Source organism: Echinops telfairi, unplaced genomic scaffold (assembly GCF_000313985.2).
Source record: "Echinops telfairi isolate 266 unplaced genomic scaffold, ASM31398v2 ScPeMD7_2010;HRSCAF=2546, whole genome shotgun sequence".
Lineage (NCBI taxonomy): Eukaryota > Metazoa > Chordata > Mammalia > Afrosoricida > Tenrecidae > Echinops > Echinops telfairi.
This window is the reverse complement of record NW_022105908.1, coordinates 7,391,326-7,417,278: the sequence shown is the minus strand read 5'-3', so window position 1 is coordinate 7,417,278 and position 25,953 is coordinate 7,391,326. Positions and strand designations below refer to the sequence as shown.

General features: G+C 42.1%; 1 protein-coding gene across 1 annotated transcript in view; it reads left to right on the top strand.

Annotated features, from left to right (window-relative positions):
* SPECC1 (sperm antigen with calponin homology and coiled-coil domains 1) overlaps positions 1-25,953 on the top strand; it is a 369,887-nt gene that overhangs the window by 283,592 nt on the left and 60,342 nt on the right. The window contains exons 11-12 of the mRNA XM_045293384.1: positions 672-828; positions 5,164-5,266. Of these exons, the coding sequence (XP_045149319.1) occupies positions 672-828; positions 5,164-5,266 (260 nt within the window). The remainder of the gene's footprint in view (positions 1-671; positions 829-5,163; positions 5,267-25,953) is intronic.

Below are 25,953 nucleotides of genomic sequence, written 5' to 3'. Positions count from 1 at the left end.
CTTCATAGAAATATGCAAGCCTCCACTGAAAGGTGTTGAGAGAGCATGATGTACACAGATCGAGAATCAAACCTAGGTTTCCAGTATGGGAGGTGAGAATTTTACCCCTGGACCACTACTGCCCCAATATTGGACACTAACAAAGCCAGTTGACCTCAAGTTGATTCCAATTCATTGTGACCCGATAGTACAGGGCAGAACTGCTGTAAAGGCTAGAAAAGCATTACAGAGGCAGCCTTCTACCTCTTTCTCCGGCAGAGGAGCTGATGGATTTGAACTATGGAGCTTTTGGTTAGCAGTGAAGTGCTTAACCACTGTGCAACCGGGGATCCTCTCATTGGCCACTCAAACTCACTGCCATCGAGTCAGTTCTGACCTAGTGACTTTATAGGACAGGGAAACTGCCCCTGTGGGTTTCCAAGACTACAACTGTTTGTGGAAGTAGAAAGCCTCATCTTTCTCTCATTCAATTATATGGTCACTTTTGCCTGGAGAATCCTGGCTGGAAAACTCTATGTCCCTATTTGCATTTTTTTAAATCCACAAACTATGTGTAACAGTACTTTTGAAGCCTGATGTAGTATTAGCGTGTGCCTGAGAATAAATTGTGATGACGAATGAAGATTCTTTTCTTCAAGCATGAGTGATTATATTGTCTGCTGTTCCCACAGATCTTCTAAAAGGAAGGGCCGAGGACCTGAAACCAGACTCTTACCTCCGAAAGAGTCCTTCCCTTGAATCACTGAGCAGACCCTCGTCTCTGGGTTTCGGGAACGCAAGGCTGCTGAGCACTTCCACCAGGGCGCTGAAACCGCAAAGCAAACTCAGGTATCAATTAAACAGTAAGACATCAGAAAAGCATGGAACTGACAATTTTTTATTCTTTCCTCTGTTTTAACTTGTGGTCATCCTATAAATGATTCCCGAAGGAATGCAGTTACGATGCAGTACCTGTCTTTAAAGAGTCTCATGGGAAGGCACTAAACTGTGTAGCATTATGCAAAATGGGTTCACCACAAAAAAAAAGAAAGAAAAAGAACTCATTATCATCAAGTTGATTCCGATTCAGAGCAGCCCTGTAGGACAGAGTAGAACTGCCTTTGTGGGTTTCCAAGGCTATAAATCTTTACTTAAGCAGAAAGCCTCAGCTTTCTCCCATGGACCAAAGGGTGGATTTGAACCACCGACCTCATAGTTAGCAGTCCAAAATGTACCCAAGTACACCACAAGAGCCCCTTAAAAGTAGGATGAAGGGTCATAAAAACAGTATGATCAAAGTACTTGGGGGTTCCTAGTTGGATCATGAAGACCAGGGGAAAGAAGTATCATTTTTGCTGGAGGCTGGTGGGATTGGGGCGACGTTATCATACCAAGTTCACTGAATCGTGGCTGGAATTGTTTGACTACACCGGACGGGCCTTCATGAGAGTAAGGACCTGGCATATATACTTTAGCTTGTCAATCAGAATTTGTTGGACATATGCCTGGGATACCACAGATAGAAAAGCAATTTGGAACCATATTGTGAATGATCTTCCAACCCAAGGTAAAAGACTGATACTTATTTTGGCAAAGCAACGGGGAAGCAGTACATTTGTGGGATTGTTTTGTTTTTTCAAAAGTGTTCTATAAAATTAGGCTCCTGCTTTTTTAAGGATAGTCCATCAGAAAACTGTGGCATGTGAGGAGGATTTAGAGAGGCATTTTGAAGTTATTGTTGAAAGAGAACTTTGGCAGTGATGGAAGAGAGAGAGAGAGAGAGAGAGAGAGAGAGAGAGAAACCAGCCAGGCTGCTCACAAAGAGCCTATCTTTAGCCTTAGGCCCCTGCCACCTCTTCCCTTTTCAGTGCACCTGGTCTCCCAGACCCCTGAACATCTGTCTCCTCTTTGCTCTCTTTCCTGTTTCTCTGTGGGTTAGACTTCTAAAACATTGAGTGCATCTTGCTCTCCACCCTCTCAGAACTGCTGTCCGCACTTAGATCCAGATTCTTTATCCTGGTATAAGGAGTGAAATCACCTTGCAGAAAGCACTTTGGTCTTTGCTCTTGGTTCGTTCAAGTTGGACCACACTTGAGACCAATGAGTGGAGACTGGGTGCACCAAGAGGCCAGCAGTTCAAAGCTGGTAAAACCTCAGGAGACGTGATATCATCTGTCATGGCCACATGATGAGGCCAACAAGAGCCTTGAACCCCGAGGCTCAGCTGGAACTTCCTGGTTAGTGACGAGGCCTGGGAGAGAGAAATGGCCGCGTTGCACTGGGACCCAGGTATCATCCTATATGCCTCTTTTAGTCCTTTTGTGGTTGTTATATTAAAGCCATTATGCCAGGTATGGTGTTTCCTGTGACATCTGAAATTCATTCCAGTGAATTTAGGGGTTGCTCCCTGGGCTGAAGTGCACAAGTTCTGGACTCCTGAGGTTGTAGCTAATACCCACTGTTCTAGCCTGTGTGGCTAGGGCTAGAATGAAGGGCTGTGTGGGCCTGGGGTCTAAACAGAGAAGGGAAGCTGAGATTTCCATAGGACGCAGTTGGCAGGTGGAATGGGATTTGTTACCCACCTCATCATTTGACATCAACAGTGTGTCTCCTTGGACTGGTTGGTGTGTGCACCCGGCCTTCTAAATGTCCCAGGAGTTAGCCACACCCCAACTCACCTGCCAACATCCCTAGCTCTTCATTCCATCTAAAAGGAGTTTTAAAAGCAGGCTTTAATTCTAGCCTCCTCAATATAATGTGAGCACTTTTAACTACAAGTCTTTGCTTGCAAGTTCTGGCCTGAACTGCCTTTCTATTGTCATGTTATCCTCCTAAATTTTAACTCTCTTTCAAGGCCAAACCTTCTACTAGGTTTCAGCTTAACTCCTGGTGGCACTGATATGACTTCGACGTTTTTCACTCATTTTGGTATTTAATTCTTGTACTGCTTTGTCGTGCTACTAACTGTTGTGGAGTGCACCCGTCTTTGTTTCTGTTAGGCACGAATTGAATAATAAATTGTGCTTATATTTGGGCATCTTTCTCAGCCCTTTGTATTGTGTTACACAGATAGCATTTCACTCAAAAATACAGATGCATAAGTAGATAAATATACACCTTTAGGAGGAATGGCTTTAATAAATGTTATAGCTACCACTATGATGAGTATTATAAAGGGATTTATAAAACTGAATAAATTCAGCCCTTATTATATCTCTGGGTATAGCTGATATTTGAATCTTGTTGATGTGCAAGAAATTTAAGTAATTAAAGTAAGTTTTAGGGATTCTAATTGGTGCAATTCTGAAATGACTCTTTTTTGCATGCTAAAAAAAAAAACACAACAAAGTGCTACATATATATCAGTATGCCATATTAAACTGTTCATGATAAAAAGTTAAAATTATTTTGATTTTATGGTCATGTAAGTGAGATAAACAAGTGACTAGAAATTACTTACTTTGAAAGATCATTATTATTCATTATTATTATTTTGGTCTTCCTACTAATTAGCTTTATTATTTTTTCAAGAACATTGATGGAAGACTGGCATCTATTTATTCTGAAAATCTTTTCCAAATCATTTTAGTTTCTCTCATTTTCCAGAAATTTGACTCTAAAATAAAATAAGGCTGAGTATAGTAAACACAGGCAAAGTCACCTAACTTTGGCCACAACAAACTTGACTTGTGTTAACAGATTGGCCACATGCCAGGAAACACAGTCATCAAATCATACAACAGAAACTTAAATTCAAGTGTGAAATGATAGTCTTAAAATCTTTCTACCGTAATTCATACTGCTGAGGTCTAGAATTATCCTATTACTCTATTTAAAATATATTTTTTACTAAATATTGGATGGATCCAAAACAGTTCTGACTCACAGACTCTCTGGAACAAAATAGAACCAAGGCTGTACATCTTTACAGAAGCGGACAGCTTCATTGTTCTCTCGTGGAACGGCTGATGGGTTTAAAGCCTTTTAGTTTCGGCCAACTCTTAACCCTGATGAAATAATACTAATATACATGTAAAGATTAGCAATACAGTGGAGGCTCATCTGGCTACCCACCCGTCTGCCAGCCTACGAAAATGAGGATTATGATTATTGTAATGTCTTCATATTCTCCACCTCTCTAGGAGCCTTGGTGGCATAGTGGTTAAGCATTGGGCTGCTAACTGCAAGGTCAGCAGTTCATATCACTAGCCACTCCATGGGAGAAAGATGGAGTTTTCTACTCCCACAAAGAGGTACAGTCTGGGACATCCACAGAGCAATTTCACCTGTCCCAGAGGGTTGCTCAGAGTTGGCATCAACTCAATGGCAGAGTTTGGGTGGTTGTTGTTGTTGTTGTTGTTGTTTTCCTCTTTACCTGTGTAGGTTCTAATATCCATTGCAAAGGCTATGCAGAACTCACAGACAAAATTCATGATTAAAGAGTCTCTTAAGGAAATTATTAAGTTATGATGCCATTGGGAAATGCTCAGGGTTAAGGTGTTTATTTGGACTTGTTACAAAGTTCTGGCAAGTCTGCTAATAAATGCCCAAAGGGTATGCCACTTTGCTCTAAGTTTCAGTCTGAAGGCATTCAGCTTAATCTCTGTGGGTCAGCAAACCCAGCTCCCTGAAGTAAGTGTCCAGAAGCACCCACTTGACAGCCAGCCTCCTGCACAAAAGCACACAGCTTTATTTGCTCCGTGGGTTGTGAAGTCCATCCATCTGTTTCATTCTCTGGCTCCTGGTTCTGCTGCTGCTCCTCTGGTGCTATAGCTGTCTTCCAGATTCAGGAGGTTCCCTGCACAGGAATTAGAATAAGCAGATACAGAGAGACCAAAGTTTACTCATGATTCCCAAGAGCAGACGTGAGGGAGAGATTAAACTAGGAGTTATTGATTTTCTGTTAAAGGTGATGGAAAATTTAGAAGTGGACAATGTTAACAACCTGATACATGTAACCAATGTCACTGAACTATACATGCAAATATATTGAGATGGCAAATGTGATGTGTTATATATATGTCACAATTTAAAAATATGTTATTAATGTGACTGATTTGTTGTTTCTTGAGCGTCTTGCTGTATAAACCTAGGCTTTTGCTTTTCCAGTTACTTCTTTGTGTATCACTTAAGGTTATAAAAATTAGCATCTTCTCTTTACTGTGTGCTATTCTTTCTAACTAGTGTGGAACGGAGAGACCCCCTGACTGCTTTGGCCAGAGAATATGGTGGCTCCAAGCGCAATGCTCTGCTGAAATGGTGCCAGAAGAAGACAGAAGGTTACGCGGTAAGAGAATATTGGCCAACATATCCTGAACTGGGGAGAGAAGTTGTCTGGTGCCACCAGGATGCGTTCCATGTGTGCACATGCGTGGGTTGGCCAATGCATGTGTATTCAGGATCCTTCTAGGCTCCTAGGCAGGGTTACCCTGTGGAGTTTTATCTGTGGTACTAAAGAAAGGAACCCAATCATGGACAAGTGGAACTGCAATCCAGTCTGCACTCCCCTCAACAAATCCTGTACTAAACACAGAGCTGTATCTCTTAAGGTGCTTGTGCGGGGAAGGGCCAAGGACACTACCTTTTTATCAGCCCCAGCGAAACATAAGTTCCCAGGCTTCAACCAAAAGAGACAGGTTTTGCTAAATCATCGTCCTAAAGAATACTCTAACCCGATACAGGTGGGCATCCATATTTTTTCCCCAAATTGGCTTTTTTTTTTTTTTTGGAGTTGTTTGCATTTAGCTTAGGGGTTTCCATTGCCTGGGATAGCATTCGTTTTCTGTGAAGATTAGACAAGGATGGAATACCTGATAGCTATTTAAGTTTGTTTTTTAATTGTGAAATAGCTGTACTAAGATAAAAGTGTCTGAAATATAAACTATAGCTTCATGAATTATTATGAAGCAAAAACCCATGAAATCACTACTCAGATCTTGAAACAATGCATTGCCAATGCACCCAGCCCTTCCATATGACGCTTTGCAGCTGTGACCCTTCACAAAGATAACTACCGTGTATACTCGAGTACAAGCCGACCTGAATATCAGCCGAGGCACCTAATTTTACCACAAAAACTGCATTAAAAATGTGCTGAAAAACTCGGCTTACACACGAGTATATATAGTATCTGCAATTCTTTGTTTTCTACAAATTTATACATTCCTAAACACTATAATAGTTTTGCTTCATTTAAATTTATATAGGTGTATTAACAAATTATGTACTGTTTGCGTCTCTAGTTTTTACACATCATATTTAGTAGGATTTATCCATGTTATCACATTAGCTCTAATTTGCTCATGGTCTTCTCCAATTAGTAACTTCTTATGTGATTATACCATTAGTTATTTATCCATTCTATTAATGATGTGCTTCTAAGTTATTCTGGTGTGAGAGTGTTCCAAGGAGCCCGGGGCTGTTCTTTTAGATATCTTCTAAAGCACATGTATGCTCATCTTCTGGATACATACTTAGGAATAGAATTACTGGGCAACAGGGTTTGCTTTTATTAAATTATAGTAGGTAGTTCCAAACAGATTTCCATAGTGGCTGTAAAATTTCCATCCCATCAGGAATTTTTGAGAGCTTTCTCTCTTTTTCATTTTCACCAACCCTTGGTCCTGTAACCTTTTGGGTGTGTAGTGGTCTCTCACTGTAATTTCGGTTTCCATTTTCCTGCCGGTTAAGGAGATTGTACACCTTTTCATTTGCTCACGGGACATTTGGAGTTGGGCAGCGCAGAGGTTTTGCCCATCTTACAATCGAGCTTTCCATTTTTCCATTTGCGTTTAGGGACTTAAAGTGGTATCTTAAAGTGCTTGTTTGTTTTAATATGAGGCAGCTTCGCAAAATTTGCACACAATTGGAATTTTAAAATATTATTATTTTTCCTTGAGTTTTTTGAACCTCCTGGTATATTCTGGTGATAAGTCCTCTGTCGAACAGATGTAGCACACGTTTATTCTGCCGGTCAATGTCACTTGACTTTTCAGTCTTCTTGACTTGATGGCATGAGTTTGATTTGGCTTTTGAATGGTGTCTTTGAGGAAGAAAGTTGAACCTTTCTGCTTCCTTAAAAATCTGTCTTCTCTGAAACCCAACGCAGGGGTTCTACCCTGTCCTAGGGTCACTTTGAGTCAGAATCTACTCAATGGCAGTGCTTTGGGTAATAGTGTCTGTTAATGAACAGAGTTCTTAATGTTAATTAAGTCTAATTCATCAATTTTAAAAGCAGATTTATTGGCACTTAGTCCACATATCACACAATTCAGTGGCTCAATCATATCAAGAATTGTACAATCATTACCACAATTAATTTCAGAACATTTTCTCTCCCCCTCCATGATTAAATCATCTTTAAAATGAGTTGTGTAATCACCTTCAGTTCTAGTGCTCCCTTCCCCTCCCACCTTCAGTGTTTACTCCTGAAATCCCTTCACCCGCCGATCGCCCCACACACACATCCATCCCCTCTTGCATCACTTCATATCTCTATGCATCCACTCCATAATTCATCAGTCTTTTTTTTCTATTGCTTGTGCTTTTTATATCCTGCTTAAGAAATTTTTATCTGAAAGATAAAAAGAAAGAAAGAAATCTATCTGCTGTAAGTTAGTTATGCAGATGTTTTTCTTTGTTGTCTTCTAGGAGCTTTATTTTACATTTTGCAATAAGTAGACACCTTTTTAAAATGACCCAATCTTACTCTCTTCATCACACTCAGGCACGGTTTTCCTTAGCAGTACCCTCTTTCTGCCAAAACTTCTGAAGACGGTGACAACCAAACACTCCCTGCCTCACATCCAGCTTTGGGGGATGGTAGGATTGGGGAAATTTCAAAACTACAAGAAAGGCAGGCCAAGACCTACCCTAGATAGTTAATTAGTGGAACTGGGATTATCATTTCCATATCAGCAGCAGCTGGTATCTTAAAGTCAGAATCTACTCAAGAATTTCAGTATCGTATACCTTTGACTGAAAGCAGAGCCTACTAGAAAGATAGTTACTTGTATTTGATTGACTATACCAAGGCATTCAACTGTGTGGATCGTAACAAACTATGAATAACCATGAAAGAATGAGAATTCCAGAGCACTTCATTGTGCTCATGTGGAACTTGTACATAGATCAGGAGACAATTGTACGGACAGAACCAGGGAATGCTGCCTGGTTTAAAATCAGGCATGCTTATTCAATCTGTATGCTGAGCAGATCATCAGAGAAGCTGGATTATATGAAGAAGAATGCAGCATCGGGGTTGCAAGAAGGCTTATTAACAACCTGCGATATGCAGATGACACAACCTTGCTTGCTGAAAGTGAGGAGGACCTCAAGTACTTGCTGATGAAGATCACGGGTTGCGGCCTTCAGCATGGATGACCACTCAGTGTAAGGAAGACCAAAATCCTCACAACTGGACCAATAAGCAACATCATCCTTAATGGAGAAAAGGTTGAAGTTGTTGAGAATTTTGTCTTGTATGGATCCACAATCAATGCTCATGGAAGCAACAGTCAAGAGAGCAGAAGACAAGACCTCTTTAAAGTATTGAAAAATGAAGGATGTTACTTTGAGGACTAAGGTGCGCTTAACCCAAGCCATGGTATTTTTTTATTGCCTCATATCCATGTTAAAGTTGGATGTTGGAAAAGAAAGACGAAAGAGAAATCAGTCACTTGAGTTGTGCTGGCAAAGAATATTGAAAACATTGTGGACTGCCAGAAGGACAAACTGATCTTGGAAGAAATACAGCCAGAATGCTCCTTAGAGGCAGAGATGGTGAGACTTCATCTTACATACTTTGGACCTGTTTTGAGAAGAGACCAGTCCCTGGAGAAGAACATGATGCTCGGTAAAGTGGAGCGGTAGCAAGGAGGAGGAAGACCCTCATGAGTTGACACCGTGGCTGCAACAATGGGCTCAGGCTTAGGAACCATTGTGAGGATGGCGCGGGACCAGGCCGTGTTTCGTTCTGTTGAGCGCAGCGTGTCTCTGGCTCAGAACTGATGGGATGACACCTAACAACAACCTGTGACATTAGTTTCTGTTCATCTTACGTAAAAAGGAATCTAGTCAATTGATCTATGTATTGTGATGAATTGTATGAGCCCCAATAAATTGATTAATAAAAAAAAAAAAAAGAAATCTAGCCATGCGTATCACTAGTTGTAGAGACACCCAAAATGCAAACTACTTTCTGACCCATTTGTTTTTCTCTCAGCTACTCTGGCCACTCTTCTTCAGCCCCATTCTAAGCGTTAAACCCATCCCACCTCAATAATGACACCCCTAAACATATTAGCCCTGCTGCCAAGGATATGGGGGAGAAAAGAAGCCGTCAGGGGGGAAAAGCTGGTTACAGGAGGGTTTAGGGTAAACTAATGGCCATGGCAGGGAAACATTGAAGAATTTTAACGGATAGTCAACCAGAAATGAGGTCTTGATTGTGGCTGAGCCACTTGAGCCCTAATGTTTAAGGGAAGTAGCAGGGCGGATACAAGGAGAACCTTTTCAAAAGGAATCAGCCCTTTAGGATGTAATGTTATCATTAAGTTACAGGAACTAAACTTCCAGGCAGAAATGTGAGATTACTATTTCCTGCTGTAGTGATTTTACTGTTGTTTGTTTTATGAACATCTTGAACTGGGTTTCAAAACATTTTATGTTTGATGAAAGCCAAAGCTCATTTTGCCTGGAGAGTATTTTTCATTCATTGTTAAGTCTCTGTGAATTTAGAGGGAAATATAAATCATCTGGGTCTGTTTTATTTACCCTTCACTAAGTATTCTTTGTCTAGACTTGTTTGTTTATGATGCCTCATCTGCTTTCTGCAGCTTGTTCTCTCCGGCGTTGTTGCTTTGTTGGTAGGTGCCGCTGTGTCGGCCCTGACTCGTAGTGACTCTGTGTACAGCAGAACGGGCACTGCCCAGGCCTCTGCCATCCTCATAATTCCGACTCTCTGGAGTGAAGCCCATTGCCATCGAATCAATTCGGACTTAGAGTGACCCTACAGGACAGAGTAGAACAGCTCTCTGGGATTTCTGAGGCTATAACTCTTTAAGTTAGCAAACAGTTTCGTCTTTCTCAAGAGGACCAACTCATGGGTTTGAACTGCTGACCTTGAGATTAGCAGTCCAGTGATGCTTCATTATCAAGGTTCCTGACTCAACCAATTGATGAAAACTCAGATGGTTCGCAATCTTTTTGAAAACAAATGGGAACCCAGGCAGCATAGTGGGTTATGTAGTGGCTACTAACTACAAGGTTAATGGTGCAAGTTCACCATCACACCATGGGAGAAAGAGGAGTTCAAAGATGTGCAGCCTTGGAAAGGCTGTATAGGGTCACTGTGAGTCAGATTTAACTTGATGACAGTATCGAAGAGTCAATTGTGGCTCATAGCAACTGCAGGTCTCAGCCTGGAAATCCGTACAGAAGGAGAATGCCTCATCTTTCTCCCGTGGAGCAATTGGTAGGTTCAGACCACCAATCTTTTCGTTAACCATCCAATGTTTGACCCAGTGTGCCCCTGGCATCCTGTACGGTATGTCGAGATTCTCCATGTATTGATCCACTGCACTTTCTATGGTGCCTGATAATATCTTAGATGCCGGAGCTTCAGTGGTGAACAAAACAGGCACCAATCTCTGGCCTCATGGAATTTATATTCTCTCATACAATATCTCTATCTATCTATGTATCAAAATATATATTGTATTAGGCAGTGATCTGAACTATGGAGAAAAATAAAGCAGGGCCGGAGGCTTGGAGTGTGAGGTGCATGGAATCAATTTTAAATACAAGTGTTCTGGAGGTGGTATTTGAATGATAGCCCAAAAAAGTGAGAACATTTATGTTGTCATCAAGGTCTGGGCATTGCAGATCCCTGGCCATGCAGCCAGAGAGCCACTTGTGAAGATGTGGGGTGTTGTGCCTTATCATGTTTTATGGGAGGCGGTGAAGATCTGGGGAGAGTCAGGGCGAAATGCCATGCATTCATCAGAGGTATTACAAAGTGACAGAAAGGCAGAAGCCACAGAAAAATGACCATTCTTAGGCTAACTGAGGTCAGAGAGAAATGACAAAGGACACTGCAGTGCCACAGTTTGTGGCCTCAGAACGTCAGAGTGCCCTGCATTGCATTTTCTGGGTGTTAGTAAGACCTCAGCACTGTAATGCTTTAGTCCATTGAGGAATGTCTTAGTCCTAGAAGAATGAGGCTACATATTCGGTTTAGAATTTAATAGTTTGTGTTAGTTGCCATCCAGTCAGCTCCAACTCATGGCAATCCTGGCAGCAGAACCTACCATGGCCCAGGGCAGCATTAGCTTCACCATCATTGGTATATTTGAGTCAGTTGTTTCAGTGTATTTTGAATGCCTTTCACCCTTTGGTGCCCCTCCCCCAACACTCTATCCATCTGCGTTCTGTTGTGGTCCACAGGTTGTCACTGGCTAATCCTCAGAAATCAGTCAGCCGGCCTTTTTTCCTCATCTGTCTTAGGCTAGAAATGCCTCTGAAACCTGTACACCATTGGTGGCCCCGCTGGAATTTGAAAGACCAGTGACATAGCCCCCAGCATCATTGCAGCACACAAGCCCCTGCAATGTAACAAACTAGCAGATGAGGGTGGGGGTCTGTGAGACACCTCTTGTTTTGATCATTTTACAAGGAGGGGGCTAGACCTAGACATTCTCAGCCTTTGTGACAGACAAGAAAACCCTATGCCATCCAACAGTCTGCCTGTCTATTTTTATCTATATATTGATAGATTTGTATATCAGTGGGTTAAACATCCCACGACTCTTGAATTCATTTACCACTTAAGTGAACATTCCATTTTATATACCATATCCTCTATATTAGTAAATGAAGTCCATTCCCTACAACCTGCTCTACAAACTTTGTGGCCATAGGGTGTTTCCTAGTTGAAGTCTTCATGCCCAAGAGCTTAAATAACAACAGAATGTGGTGAATAGTTGACTATCTCAGGGAGCTCCTAACTCCTCAGGAAACTTGGAAGAGAGTAACTGTGGTTTGTGATGAATAACAGTCTCCACAGGCTTAAACTCAAATGAGACCTTTCCTTTTCCTGTCTCCTGTTTCTCTTCACATTGCTTCTATAGTCGCTGGTGTATTAATATCCTCTGCCTCTCTCTTATCTTATTTTTTTTGCAAGATAAGGCAGTAAGGAAGCTTGTCAACAAGATGATTTCCTCCCAGCAGCCCATCACTGTGATTCTGTTAACCAGACTGAATCAAAGTTCAAGAATTTTGTCTGGGTTTTTTCTTCGTGAGACACTGTGGAGACCCCGCTAAGGCTGTAGGAACAGCAGTAGTGAAAAATCGGACTAGGAGTGATACCGCATTCAGCTGAGGCCAAAAAATCCAGTAAGTGGTGCCCAATAGTTCTGATCAAGGCAGGTCTGGGGCAACACCATTAAAGTACTTCGAATGCTGACCTGAGACAGGCACCTAGGTCAGTTCTGTGGATTGATTGCCCTTGCTGGCTTCATTCCAAGTGTGATCTGCGTACTCATTTCATTTATGTATACATGCACCGAACACCTGCTAGATGCTGTGCTGCTCAGCACCAGGAAACAGTTGTGGACTCCATGAAGGGGGTTGGCCAAAGGTAATGGAACAGGTAACGAAGACAGAAAGGAGAGCAGAGGATTAAACAAGATGATATATCAGTGACTGGGTAGGTACTTTAGATTGGGAGGTACTACAAACAGTAAACACATTCAAATACTAACAGAAGGACTAGATGCCCAAACCCAGCCAGAACTGCCTTAGAGCAAAGGCGTGGGGATCTACTTTCAAAAAATTTAAAAAAAACAACCAAACAAACAAACAAAAACTCACTACCATGGAGTCAATGCTGACTCATAGTGACCCCCTGTGGGTTTCGGAGATTGTAACTGTTGACAGGTGGAGCTGCTGGTGGTATCAAACTGCCAACCATGTGGCTAGTAGCCCAACTTGTAACCGATAGACCACCATGGCCCCTTGTGGAGTGCAGTTCTGATACTCATGGAGGAGCAGTGAATTGGAATCAACTTGGATGCAATTGATTTTAAAATGGTCATCCAACCTGGAGAACACCACAAAAGTACACTCATTGAAAGAAAAAAACTTACATCACAATAAAGCTGATATTAAAAAAGGAAAAGAAATGCAGTTTGTTACAAGGGCTTCACCCGGGAGAACAGCTTGTGGGAATGAGAAGTAGGTATTGTGAAGTAGGACGTTGTTGTCATTGTTAGGCGCACTGAAAGCTTTGATTCGTGGCTACCTGATGTGGAACGGAACAAAACATCCAATTCCATGCTGTCCTCCCAACAGTAGGTATGTGGGAGTCCGTTGCTGCAACCACTGTGTCAAACAGTGCCATTAAGGATTTCTTCTTTTCTTGTTGACCCTCTACTTTACCAAACCTAATGCTCTTCTCCAGGGATTGGTCTCTGCAGTTAACACGCCCCAAGTAAGTGAGACCGCCTTGTGACTGCACTAATTCCAGACCACATGTGTTTGCTCTTCTGGATGACCGTAGTACCCTCAGTATTCCCCATCAGTATCACATTCAATTGCATCAACTCCTCAGGTGTTTTCCTTGTCCAGCTGTTGAATTCATATGAGGTGATTGAAAATACCACGGCTTCGGTCAAGGACACCCTTATCATCAAAGGGACATCTTTGCTTTTTAAGATTATAAAGAGGACTTTTGCAGCAGATTTGTCCTTTTCTCTTTTTGACTGCTGCTTCCATTGACATTGATTGTTGATCAGTAAGATCCATCACAGCTTCAATTTTTGTTATCATTTATCGTGAAATGGCTTGTTTGTCGAGCTGTGAGAATTTGTTTTCTGGATGTTGAGGTATACCCCATATGGGGTCCTCGATCTCCATCAAGCAGTGCTTCGTGTAGGGAACTGCTGTGTCAGTTACAAAGATGGTCAAGCTATAACATTTTAAAAACATGCGCCCCAAAACTTCTTGAAACGTGGATGAAGTTGAATGACATGATGTTGTTTGTAGTAAGTCAGTCACCATATATGTGTGTGCGTGTGTGTGTGTGTGTGTGTGTAAACTCACTGCCATCAAGTCAATGCTGACTTAAAGCAATCCTTTCTGAGTTTTTGAAACTATAGCAGTTTATATGAGAAGAAATCTCAGACTTTTTCCTAAGAAGCTGTTGGTAGTTTCAAACTACCAACCATGTGAATCGCAGCCCAACACATAACTATTACACCACTAGGGCTCCTATATGTATGTATATATGTATGCATGTGTATATGTGTGTGTTTTTTCATCGTTATGGATGACATGAACAAATAAAAATACAAAAGCTAACATTCATTAGTAATCACCAAGTAAGGGTGGAGGAGGAGTTCAGTCTCTAGATAGTAGATACTTGCTATTTTTGATGATGGAAAGATAACACCGGATGAGGATGCAGTATATACAGCTTGACAAAGGCAAACAACATTACTAAAAAGTATACAAGGCAAAAGGATCTGTTAGTAATTGCTGTGACATACATAATTTTGAAACAGCAGCAAAAACTACCAGAAATATATGTGCAGGTGAGTTCGTCTATAGGCATATATTTTCACTTTTTAATTCTGTATATTGGTCAGCTGAAAATTGAACCACAAGGGTGACATCAGTGCCAGTCTAAGAGCCATAACCTTTGGCCAGTCTCTCTCAGACCAGTAAGCTTGGTCCTTTTTATGATTTTGAGTTTTGGTCCACATTTTTCTCCCACTCTGCTCAAGACGTCCTGTTGTGATCCCTTTCAGAGCAGTCGTCTGGGGGCCATCTAGGTCTTCTGGTTTCAAGCGCTAACTGTTTCCTTCAGTCTTTGATTTTCTTCACACTTTTTTGCTCCAGACAGAAAGAGACCAATAGTTGTACCTTAAGTGGCTGCTCACAGACTTTCAAGACCCCAGTGGTGCTCACTAAGGTAGAATGCCGAACACTGGCTGTGTGGACTGTGCCAGCTGACCTTGATGTCAGCTGAGACTATGGTTTCCAAGTCCCAGGCCTTGCCACTCATGGTATTTGGTTATGGTTAAGAAGTTTTCATAACTTATCCACAATTGCCTGGGCTAGTTCACTGCCCAATTTAAAAGCTGCTCTGTCCTGGATACTCTTACAACTACAAGTAGCTGTATGACCTAGTTATGGCCAATGAGATACAGGCAGAGTTCAATGCATGTGGCTCAATGCATAAGTTCTTTGAAAGGTAGTGCCTCCTTTGTCCTCTGGACCTTTACTTCTTTGTACCTGGAAATCATCACAATACCTGGAGGAGGAGCAGCCACTTATGGCCTGAAGATGAAAGCTATATTCCAGGGTTAGGTCAGGGAGGATTGAAGAAAGGAGCCCGGGTTCTCATGACTCTATAAAGTTACGTACCTTTTAGTGGAGACAGATTGGAACTGAGGTAGTCAGAGTCCAGAATCCCTGTTACAAATAGTTTAACAAGTGTTGGTTACGGGGCAGAAGGTGTGGGGGACAAGAAGGCAAGACTAGGTATGCTTGTACTCATGATACAGGTGTGAGACTGCTAAGCTAATTTACATTCCACCTCAGATCTGGGGTTAGCAAACTATGGCTCAGGGTTTAATGCCAATCCACTGTGTGATTTTGTAACTAAAGCTTGATTAGAATATAGTCATTTCATTTCTATATTGTGTATAGCTGCCTTTGTCGAGTAGTTGCACTAGCGGTTTAAAGCTGTATGACCTGTAGAGCTGAAATTAATTACAGAAATTATCTAGTCCTTTACAGACATTCCCTAGCCCTCACCTTATATAAAAAGATATATGAGTGTCGTTTGCTATTCAAATCATACTTGGTTCTTAAGTTTCAGATAGCAAGAGGCAAACATTCAGATAAGGAGAAATTTTATCTAAATCTATTCAGTTTCTGGATTTGTATTGCAAAAGTTCAGCTAGTAAGGAATACCTGTACTAAGTCATAAGTATAGACTATATTATCTTAGACCCATGAGCTAGTACTGTATTGTCCCCTTTAGAGAAAAAAGAGAAAAAAAGAAGCAGTCTTTGAGTTGTCCAAAGCAAATCTTGTTTTGAACTGGGAAGAAGACGTAATTGCAGGGAAGCTCTGTTTTTCTGTGCCTGCATTCCCACAGACAGCACTGAAACACTTTGCTCACCCAACAGCAAGTCCCCTATGAGATGAGCCATTTGGGGGGGCTCCACTTGTTTTCTTTTGAGACAAGTCTCTTGTGGGCCACAGCACACTTCAAAGACTATGAACTCCTTTTATTATTGTCATCGGAGCAATTCTTTCCCTGATTCCCAAAAGAAGATAAATGCAACCATTTACTTCTACTTTAATGTACTCTAACAAGGCTCTCTCTTACCCGGTGCCTCTGTATTTGCATCTGCTTTGAAACAGAGTAGATTGCGAAGACATTTTAAAGGCCATGCTCATTTGTCTGGAAACTGCAGTAGGATTTGCTTGGAAGATCGCAATGAAAGGCTTTATTTCCCAAGTCGTGATAGACACGCAGGCTACTCTTGGTTGTCTTTATTTCCAGTTGATTTTATTTCATGAGCCAGCCTGCTTTGGAGTTCCCTTTCACCGTGTGTGTGTGTGTGTGTGTGTGTGTGTGTGTGTGTGTGTGTGTACGTGTGTCCAGATATGTGTAACCTTGAGTAATAAAAATTGTTTTCTTAATGAGAATAGTAAAGAGTAGGGTCTACAGGACACCTGTTGGATTATTTGTACAGTACATGGGAGGGGTTTCTTACCTTGCTACCATGCCCCTCATACCCCAAGGAAAGGCAAACTGTGCCCAACAGCTTTCTGGCACATAAATTTTAGAAATAGAACTGAGAGAACTAATACATTAGGATACAAAATTCAGGTGCTAGTGGGCAACCATATTTTGCCAGTGCACAAAACAGAAGAGTTCACACAACAAGCCAAGACAACTATCTTAAAAAAGATTGCTGACAAGGTTGGCCCTTGGTTGGCATCTGGGACTTTGGATTTCAGGAGGATTCCTATCATCCACAGATGAGGAGACTGTGCATAAGCTTTATAAACATGTGGTGTATACACAACACCTATGTGCTTCCAGGAGTGCGGAGTTTGGGTACGCTCCATACAGAAGCTGCTTTGGTGACCAACCCTCCTAAGACACACCAAGGCACCGAGTGTCTAGTGAGCTTCCCCGGCAGTCAGCTCTGCACACCTGTTGTCACACCTCATTGCTAGAAGAATTAACCAGATTTGCCTCATGTGACTTTTCCTCTCTGATTTTGCTTTGTGTCCTTTTACATTAATAAATTTGTGAGTCACCTATGGAAATAATAATCTATAATTTATCAAGGGTTCATGAGGGAGGCAGGTGGGAGATATAGGGGGAAGAAACAGAGAGCTGATATCAGGGCCTCAAGTGGGAAGAGAATGCTTTGAAAATGATGATGGCAGCATTTGGGCAAAGGTGCTCGACACCCTGGATGAATGTGTGGATTGTGATAAGAGATGTAAGAGCCCTCAATAAAAATATTTAATAAAAAAAGAGTAATAATAATAAAACAAAAATTTGTGAATCACCATGAATATGATCTTATCCTGAGATCTATAAATCTTCCTTGTGAATTATCAAATCTAGGACTGTTCTAGGGGAGCCCTTGGCACGCCCACATTTACTCAGAAAGTGAAGAAACCTACTGAAGTGACAGAAGATTAAACAAAAATTGAAAAATACATATTTAAGAACAAACCCGCTGCTTTGAATCCATTCCAACTCATAGTGACCCTGAAGGACAGAGTAGAACTGCCCCTGTGTGTTTCCCGGATGGTGAATCATTACGGGAGTGGAAAGCTTTCTTCTCAGAGCAGGTGGTGATTTCAAACTACTAACTTTGTGGTTAGCCCCTCAGTGCATAGCCAACTATGGCACCAGGACTCCATGAAAAGATTAAACAATAAGCATGAAACGTCACCATTCAGGACCAAGCAACGTTCATTTGGCTATCTGAAGGATCTATAAAATATTAATACCTTAACAAATGAGCCCTCCTTATTTCAATGAGTTCTTGTTGCTTGAGAGTTCCTATTGCGGTGTTTGGTGCTGTCAAGCCGGTTCCACGTCTAGCGACCTTGGGTGCAGCTGAAGGACATGCTGCCCAATGCTCCGACATTCTCACCCTCATTGCCAGGTTGGAGCCTGTTGTTGTAGCGATGCTATCAGCCCGTCTCGCGGAGGGTCTTCCTCCTCCTCTCTGACCTCTAACTTACCAAGCATGCTGTTCTTCTCCAGGGGCAGATCTCTCCTCTGACACGTCCAAAGTATGCAAGATAAAATCTTGCCATCCTTGCTAAGAAACATTCTAGTTGTATTTCTTCCAAGATAAATATGTTCTTCCTTCTAGCATCCTATGCTGTATTTCAGTCTTTTTTTTTTCCTTTTGCAAAAATCACAATTTAATTTAATTTAATTTTTTTATTGGGGCTCGTACAGTTCTTTTTTTAATCATTTTATCGGGCGTTCTTAACTGCTCTTATAATACTCCATACATCAATTGTTCCAAGCATATTTGTACATGTGTTGCCATCATCATTTTCTAAACATTTACCTTCCATTTGAGCCTTTGGTATCAGCTCCTCTTTTTACCCTCCCTCCTCCTCTCCCACCCTCATGACCCTTTGATAATTTATAAATTACGTGTTATTGTTTTCATGTCTTACACCGACTGCTGTCTACCTTCACCCGTGTTTCTGTTGTTCATCCCCCTGGGAGGGGGGGAGTTATGCATCAATCATTGCAATTGGTTCCTCTGTCTCCCCTCCTCCCCCCACCGTCTCCCTACCCTCCTGGTATCGCTACTCCCAATTCTGCTCTTGAGGGGTTTATCTGACCCGGATTCCGGGTGTCGTGAACTCTTATCTGTACCAGTGTACATGCTCTGGTCTAGCCAAAACTGAAAGACAGGACTGGGGTCATGACAGTGAGGGGTGAGGAAGCCTCAAAGAACCAGAGGAATATTGTGCGTTTCATCGGTGCTATACTGCGCCCTGGTTGACTCATCCCTTCCTTGTGACCCTTCTGTTGAGGGAATGTCCTATTGTCTACAGATGGGCTTTGGGTCTCTGTTCTGGCCCCTCAACAATATATTTTTTTGTTTGTTTGTTTATTTGTTTTGGGTCTTCTGGTTCCTGTTACCTGATTCCATCGACACCTCATGATCGCACAGACAGGTGTGCTTCTTCCATGTGGGCTTGTTGCTTCTCTGCTAAATGGCCGCTTGTTTAATTTCAAGCCCACCGCAGAAGCTATATCTTTTGATAGCCAGGCACCCTCAGCTTTCTTTACTACATTTGCTTAAGCACCCATTATGTCTTCAGCAATTGTGTCGGGAGGGTGAGCATCACAGAATGCTAAGTTGTGATAAAGTATTCTTGCATTGAGGGAGGGCTTGAGCAGAGGCCCAAAGTCCATCCACTTCCTCAATGTATTGCCTTATAAATATATGTACCTAAGCCAATACCTCTATTTTTATGAATTAATATATTTACATAAGTGCACATCTATGTTTATACCTCTATCCAAAGCTTTGCTTCCTAGATCTTTCCTGTTTCCTTTTACCTTCCTCCTTTCCCACCATCACACTCGCCCTTCTTCTGCCTCTTAGTAAGTCCTCTCAGCTAGATTGCTGTTACTCCAACAGCACCAGAATCTCTATGTCCTCCTCATTGTTGATTTTAATTCCCCAGTTGTTCCCCTGTTTATGGCGTTGTTTGCTCACTGCTCCCTTCCCCCACCACTTCCTCCCCCCAGGTCCCTCTGTAACCATCAGTCCCATTGCTTTCTCCTCGGGCTTGCTTCCCATGCCTCTCTTATATTGGTGGGCAAAACAACAGTAACAGAGACAAAACAAAAAGAGAAGAAAAAAACTAGCAAAAAACCCCTGAAAAAAACAATACATAATTCTAGGTCTACCTGCTGACCTTTATGACTACATCCCCACCGGTCCTGGGGGGTTGCAGGAACTGCCCTTCCTAGTCGATTTTGGGGGCTTTGTAGCTTGGCTTGGCTCCTGTTGCTGGTCTGTTATGTTCCCTTCTTGGTTGGCCCTGCTGTGGGGATGGTCAGACCAGACATACTCCCCACCATGTGTCCCCAGTTTTGTCCTCTGTCGCAGTATGCTCCAGTAAGGGGACATCGTGTTTTGAACTGTTGTCGGCCCTACAACAGGTCCTCTCTGTGCCTTGGTGCCTCCATGCAGGGACGTCATCCTCAAGGCTTGGTGCGCCAGTATGGGATCTAGTCCCTCACTCTCTCTTTTTCCTACTTGATTTGCTTCTTTGTGGACATGACAGGCCAGCCCCTCTCCCCAACCTGCAGGATTGGTGTTGTCCTCTGTAGTACATATTTCTGGGGGTGCGGGTAGGGTGGGGGCGTGTCACTTTGGCTCTAATTGGGGCTGGCCCTGTAGACCTCTCTATTCATGAGTTGCTCCATGTGGTTATCTTACCCTCAAGGGTTGGCGCACCCTGTGTGGTCTGCAGTCACACTCTCATTTCTATGGAGACATGAATAATACCCTCCCCCTGGTGGATTAGTGCCTTTCTTCCCCAGTGTCATCATCTCCCTCTTCCCCCCCTCCCCGCCACACACTTTCCCCTCTTTGTGTTGGAATGACATGTACATCCTTGGGTTTGGTTTCTCCCCCACCCAAGGCTCTTACAGTTCTTATAACAATCCATACATCAATATCAAGTACATTTGTACATATGTTGCCATCATCATCATTTGGAAAACATTTTCTTTCTACTTGAGTTCTTGGTATCAGCTCCTCTTATTTCCCTCCCCCCCCCCATGCTCCCACCCTCATGACCCCTTGATAAATTATAAATTATTATTTTCATTCTTACACCGTCCACTGTCAACCTTCACCCACATTTCTGTTGCTCATCCCCCTGGTGGTAGTGGGTGGGGGTTATCCATCGATCACTGAGACCTGTTCCCCTTTCTCCCTTTCTTCCCCTGCCTTCCCCCTGCCCTCATGGTAGTGCTATTCTCATTACTGTCCTGTAGGGGTTATCTGTCCTGGATTCAGAGTGTCAAGAGCTCTTATCTGTACCAATGTACATGCTCTGGTCTAGCCATATTTGTAATGTAGAACTGGAGTCAGGATAGTGGGGTTGGGGAGAAGCATTAAAGAACTAAAGGAAGATTATAAGTTTTATCTGCACTAACCTGCACCCTGGCCGACTTGTCCCTTCCTTCTGACTTTTCTGTGAGGGATGTCCAATTATCTACAGATGGGTTTGGGTCTCCCCTCCAATACCCCCCTGCTTGTTCACATCCATCCAATTGTTTTGAGTCTCCCATTGCTTGATACCTGATCCCGTCCATACCTCATGATCACACAGGCTGATGTATTTCATGGTCTTTACCAACATCAGAATTCAAAGACATCAATTCTATGCTCTTCCAATTTGTTGTTTCTCTTTTAGCTGCAAAAAACTGGTTGACGATACCACGGTTTGGGGCAGGCAGACCTTAGTTCTCGAAGTGAATTCTTGTTCATACTTTTCCAACATTTTATCCAATGCCATGTGTCATTTTCTTAATTGACTTCTGCTTCCACTGGCATTGATTGTACATCCAATTAAAACGAAATCCTTGATAACTTCAATCTGTCCTCCATTTGTTATTATGTTGCTTATTGGTCAATTGTGAAATATTTTTATTTCTTTTATATTGAGGTATCATCCATGCTGAAAACTGTAGTCTTTGGTCTTCATCAGTAGGTGCTTCAAGTTCCCGTCACTAATCAGCAAACTAGGTGTGTGATCCACTATTGAATGTGGTTAATGAACCATCCTCCAGCCCTGATCCTGCATTCTTCATGCAGTCCAGCTTCTCAGATTCTTTGCTCGGCCTACAGATTGAATACAGGTGGTGAAAGGATACAACCCTGACACACACCTTTCCTGGTTTTAAACCGTATACTATCCCTTTGTTGGTTAAAGCAACCTACAATCCTGTCATACCACCCACTCTTAGACAGAAAGCCATGAGGATATCAATGAAAATGGTGAACTAGGGAAATCCAAAGCTCTGTCCCTTTACAAAAGCAGCAAATAAGTTGGTAAAAACTCTCAGAACCAACTTTTTCTGGAACTCTGGATTCTAAATTTAAAAATGTACAACCTCTAGGGGAATGCTGAATAAAGAAAACACACACACACACACATATTGAGTTACAGTAAGAGAACACTGTGGCATTTTAACTTATCCTGGTACTGCCCTCCACTTCCCACCACGGAAGTAGGCTTGAAGGCGGTAGTCAGCATTTGAAAGTATCAGAGGGAGCAATGCAGACCTTATTCTCAAAGTATTCTGGTTGTCAGTTGGCTCCCTGAAAGATTGGCTTAATAGTTTGCCTTTTTTTTTTTTTTTTGGCCTTCATAGAAGATTCCCAGGGCACAAGTGGATTCCTGCATGGTGTGGAAAGCATTTAAAGGCAAAGCTATTAGCCACTGTCACTTGGGGTAGGAGATAACAGTAATAGCAAATAAAAGACCAAAAAAGCCTGGGAAACAAAAGGCTGAGGTAGGAAAGTGTCTTTGAGAAGCTCCCACAGAGAGGGGGAGATAGGGGAAAGGAAGTGGTATTAACAAACCCATGGACAAAGGAACAACAAGTGATCCAAAATCAGTGGTGAGGAGGGTGTAAGAGGCCTGGTAGGGCTTGACCAAGGGCAATGTAACCAAGAGGAATTACTGAAACCCAAATGAAGGCTGAGCATGAGAGTGGGACAAGAAAGAACCAGGAGGCAAAGAGCATTTATAGAGGTCTAATTACAGGCATGTACATATGTAAATATATTTATATATGATGATGGGGAACAGATCTATGTGCACATATTTATAGGTTTAGTATTAAGGTAGCAGATGGACATTGGGCCTCCATTCAAGTACTCCCTCAATGCAAGAATACTTTTTTCTATTAACCTGGCATTCCATGATGCTCACCTTCCCAACACTATTGCTGAAGACAAAGCAGGTGCATAAGCAAACATGGTGAAGAAAGCTGATGGTGTTTGGCTCCCAAAAGATATAACATCTGGGGTCTTAAAAGCTTGCAGGCAAACAAGCATCCATCTAGCTGAGAAGCAACAAAGCCCACATAGAAGAAGCACACAGCCTGTGTGATCACAAGGTGTCGAAGGGATCAGGGATCAGGCATCAAAGAACAAAAAATCATATGTGAATGAGGGGCAGTAGGCAACTTACGGAAGGGTCTCAGTCAGGGTACAGGGTAGCATTTCTCTAGTTCTTTAATGCTTCATCCCCCACACTCTCATGATCCCAATTCTACCTTACAAATCTAGCTAAACCAGAGCATGTACACTGGTAAAAATAAGAGCAGGAAACACAGATAATCCAGGACAGATACACCCCTCAGGACCAATATTGAGAGTAACCATACCAGGGGAAGGGGAAGGTATGGGGAAAAAGGGGGAACCAATCACAATGATCTACATATAACCTCCTCACAGGGGGATGGACAACAGAAAAGTGGGTGAAGGGAGATATCAGTCAGTATAAGACATGAAATAATAATAATAACTTTTAAATTATCAAGGGTTCGTGAGGGAGAGAGGTTGGGAGAGGGAGGGGGGAAATGAGAAGCTGATACCAAGGATTCAAGTAGAAAGAAAATGTTTAAGAATGATGATGGCAACAATTGTACAAATGTGCTTGACACAATAGATGGATGTATGGGTTGTGGTAAGAGTTGTACAATCCACCAATAAAATGATTTTTTTTAAAAAGAAGATTGGGTTTTCCTCTCAAATTTGAAGGTCTATTGTCTGCCTTGGCTAGAACTTTTACTATTTTGCTGAATAGCGATTGTGAAAGAAAGCATCCTTGTCTTGTTATCGGTCACAGAAGTTTGCGCAAGAATGGTGTTATCTTCCCTTTAAATGTTTGGTAGAATCCACTGGGAAAGTCAGATGATCCAGGAATTTTTAAAGTAATCTCTTTACTTTTTACAGTTATGTGGAGACTTTCTACTTTTCTTTTTTAAAATCATTTTATTGGGGGCTCTTAAACAGCTCTCATAGCAATCCATACATCAACTGTATCAAGTACCTCTGTGCATATGCTGCCATCATCATTTTCAAAGTGTTTTCTCTCTACCTGCGTCCTTGGTATCAGCTCCTCTTTTTTCCTCCCTTCCCCACCCTCCCACCCTCATGAGCCCTTAATAAATTATAAATCATTATTTCTATATCTTACACCATCCACTGTCTCCTTACACCCACGTTTCTGTTGTTCATCCTCCTTGGACTGGGAAGGGGGTTATACATTGATTGTTGTGATCAGTTCCCCTTTATCCCCCCACCTTCCCCCTACCCTCATGGTGTCACTACTCCGATTACTGTCCCCGAGGGGTTTACCTGTCTTGGATTCTGTGTGTCGTGAGCTCTATCTGTACCAGTGTACAACATCTGGTCTAGCCAGATTTGTAAGGTAGAACTGGGGTCATGATAGTGATGGGGAGGAAGCATTAAATTACCTAGGGGTATTTTGTGTGTTTCGTTGGTGCTATACTGCACCCTCGCTGACTTATCCCTTCCTTGTGACCGTTCTGTGAGGAGAGGTCCAATTGTCTACAGATTTGGCTTTGGGTCTCTACTCCAACCCGCCTCGTTCACATCGATGATTATTTTGGGTTTTCTGATACCTGATCTCATCGACACCTCATGATCACACAGGCTAGTGTGCTTCTTCCATGTGGGCTTTGTTGCTTCCCTGCTAGATGGCTGCTTGTTTAACTTCAAGCCTTTAAAACCCCAGATGCTGTGTCTTGTAATACCTGGACACCATCAGCTTTCTTCACCACATTTGCTTATGCACCCATTTTGTTTTCAGCAATCGTGTCGGGAAGGTGGGCACCACAGAATGCCAGCTTATTAGAACAAAATCTTCTTTCATTGAGGGAGGCTTGAGTGCCCAATGCCCATCTGCTACCATGATACTTAATATATAAATGTATGTACATAAACCTAGATCCCTATTGTTATATATTAATGTATTTATATATATTCATGCCTATATTTATACTTCTATACATGTCTTTTGCCTTCTACTTCTTTCCTCTAATTCCTTTTACTTCCCTCTTGCCCCACTATCATGTTTGACCTTCATTCGGCTCAGTAATTCCTCTTGGCTATATTGCCCTTCATCCAACCCCATCAGGCATCCTCTGCCCTCCTCACCATTGATTTTAAATCTCTTGTTGTTCCCTTGGAGTTTTCTACTTTTTATGGGTCAATTTAGGTAGTTTGTGTGTTTCAGGTTTTTTACCCATTTAATCTACATTTGTTGGTATACAGTTGTTCATACTATTAATTATCTTTCTTATTTCTATAGGGTCAGTACTGTCTCTCTTTCATGTCTGGTTTTAGTTATTTGTGTCTTCTCTCTTCTTTTCCATGTCTACCAGGCTAAAAGTTTGTGAATTTTATTGAACTTTCAGAGAACCAGGTTTTGTTTTTGTTGATTTTCTTTACTGTTTTTTCTGTATTTCATTTATATGTGCCTAACCCCCCTCCCCCGGTAGCATCCTTTTCTTATTTCACAGATGTAGTATCATCTATTAATTTCCCTGATAACAGGTAATTTTTATTCTCCCTGTCTAGGTTGTTTCCTAACGATTTCATGGTTTCCTAAAGATTCTGTTGTTGGCAGTTTGGTCTCTAACTCTATGCTAGAGGCTTTATCAGAGGACTGATGATGCTTGGTGTCCGCTCATGTTTCAGTGTGGGAGTCCACAAAGCTGACCATCGGCCCATAGCTTGTCTACGGATGGGGCTTGTGATTGGGCTTTCATTTCGGACTGGGGCTTGTGATTGGGCTTTCATTTCGGACTGGGGCTTGTGATTGGGCTTTCATTTCGGACTG